The sequence below is a fragment of the Asparagus officinalis genome, chromosome 3, assembly GCF_001876935.1.
Source record: "Asparagus officinalis chromosome 3, Aspof.V1, whole genome shotgun sequence".
NCBI classification, from domain to species: domain Eukaryota; kingdom Viridiplantae; phylum Streptophyta; class Magnoliopsida; order Asparagales; family Asparagaceae; genus Asparagus; species Asparagus officinalis.
This window is the reverse complement of record NC_033796.1, coordinates 111,719,052-111,720,749: the sequence shown is the minus strand read 5'-3', so window position 1 is coordinate 111,720,749 and position 1,698 is coordinate 111,719,052. Positions and strand designations below refer to the sequence as shown.

The following is a 1,698-nucleotide window of genomic DNA, read 5'->3' as shown; positions in this document are numbered from 1 at the left end:
ACAATCCTGTTTATATTCCTAACAACGTGGATGGCAATCTTGTAAATAACTAGTCCAAATAAATCAGGAAACTACGTCAAAACGGAGTCCCAATTGGAGCTGGAACCTCGACCCGGTCGACCGGCATAGATACCGCAGTTGACCGGCCAGAGAGGTGAAAAAGCCATCATGGCGCTACCCTATAATCGGTCGACCGGAAGAAAACTTCGGTCGATCGAACCCTGCTTCCGGTCGACCAAAAGAGGTGTTGCGGTCGAACAATCAATTACCATGAATGAATAAAATAGTTAATATAAATTATTTTATATACAACATCAAACAATCAATAACACAATTGTTTAGAACCTACATCGTCACTGAGTTCACCTCCCGTTAATAGTATATAAGCATCTAAGCGAGATACACTTGCTTCGGCACACTTCCAAATGTACGTATCACTATATGCAAGTACATTGTGAGAAAATTGCTACTAGAATTAAGTAAATTCAAAGATTATTATTAGAATAAGTCAGTAACAGTTACCTGTTCATTCTCGATTGTAGAAAGTCTTCAATTAATTTGTTCTCATAATCAAACGCCAGTGCCTTACCTGGATAGTCTCTAGATGTAGGTATGAAGCCTTCTTGATTTTTGCACTTTTTTTCCCCCTCAGGACTATCCAATATCTGGATGACACGTCTCTTCTTTGTGCCTTCCTTTGGTTGATCTAGAGGCATATAAGGTGAAGTAACAGAGGGTCCATCCTTCCTCTCCCTCTTTCCGACAGCCCTTTTGATAGATGGCGTTTCTCTGTTATTCTCATTACAACCTTCATCTTTTTGAGAAACATCTCTATAGAGTCGAGAAGGCATATAATTAACAAAGAGTTACACAAGAATTATATGGAAAATATAAAAATTAAAATTGCAAGAAAATTTAAAAAACTAAACTCACCGAGCATCTTCTAAAATTCTCACGTCTCTTGCGCTCATCACAAAGTCATCACATAAATCGGCTTCCCCAGTTCCTTCCAAATTCTCATATTCCTTAGCTTCCATATCCTCTTTGATTTTTTTTCTTCAGTTACATTTCCGTCATCCTCTTTCTCCTTGGTTTTTTTTGGCATCTAGCACTACGCTCTTCTAATTCTCGTAATTCTGTAGTGAGCTCATTCAACGCGTACGTCTTCTCCGCAATTAAAAAAATTAATTCAGCTTTCCTTGATTCCTATTTGACATAATAAAGCTAGTATTAGTACGTATACTATAGTTGCAAACATAGATACTAACAAAAGGGACATAAAATAATGAACTATTAGAGCAACGATATGTACAAATACTATTGGCGATGCCGTATGAATAAGAGGATTATTCTCTTGGCCATTATCCGTAACCAACTTCGGGACTCTATATAATTTGTTCATAGTAGTCCTCCTCCACTGGAACCTCCTCCACTTTCCAGTACTCTTCACACAAAAGAACGGCGGTAACCTTTCAATATCTGAAGTGTACTCTAATTCCCCTACTTTTTCATAAAACCAAACCTACAAAAAAGAAACTACACATTAGCATGTGCATAAACAATAATCATTATCAATACGGGAAGATATACAAATAATGTTCATGTAACTCACTAGTAAACGGAGGAAAAACCACCCATGTACCCGGCATTTGAGCGCTGACCTAATTCCCGCATACTAAGAGACTTCTTTGATTTACT

At 37.6% G+C, this 1,698-nt stretch overlaps 1 protein-coding gene across 1 annotated transcript; it reads right to left on the bottom strand.

The window, feature by feature from the left end:
* On the bottom strand, positions 323–1,150 carry LOC109835612. Its single transcript, XM_020403582.1, has 3 exons — positions 934–1,150; positions 523–831; positions 323–437 (listed from the first exon to the last, which is right to left on the bottom strand). Exons 1-3 carry the CDS (start codon positions 1,035–1,037, stop codon positions 323–325), a joined length of 528 nt encoding a protein of 175 aa, XP_020259171.1. The 5' UTR covers positions 1,038–1,150.

What these genes read in the sequence shown, in the direction of transcription:
- LOC109835612 (XM_020403582.1), bottom strand. Translation starts at nt 1,037, where the DNA reads ATGGAAGCTAAGGAATATGAGAATTTGGAAGGAACTGGGGAAGCCGAT. An exon ending in AGAATTTTAGAAGATGCTCG is followed by an intron (nt 832 to 933) that starts GTGAGTTTAGTT and finishes TCGACTCTATAG; the next exon opens with AGATGTTTCTCAAAAAGATG. An exon ending in CTACAATCGAGAATGAACAG is followed by an intron (nt 438 to 522) that starts GTAACTGTTACT and finishes ACTTGCATATAG; the next exon opens with TGATACGTACATTTGGAAGT.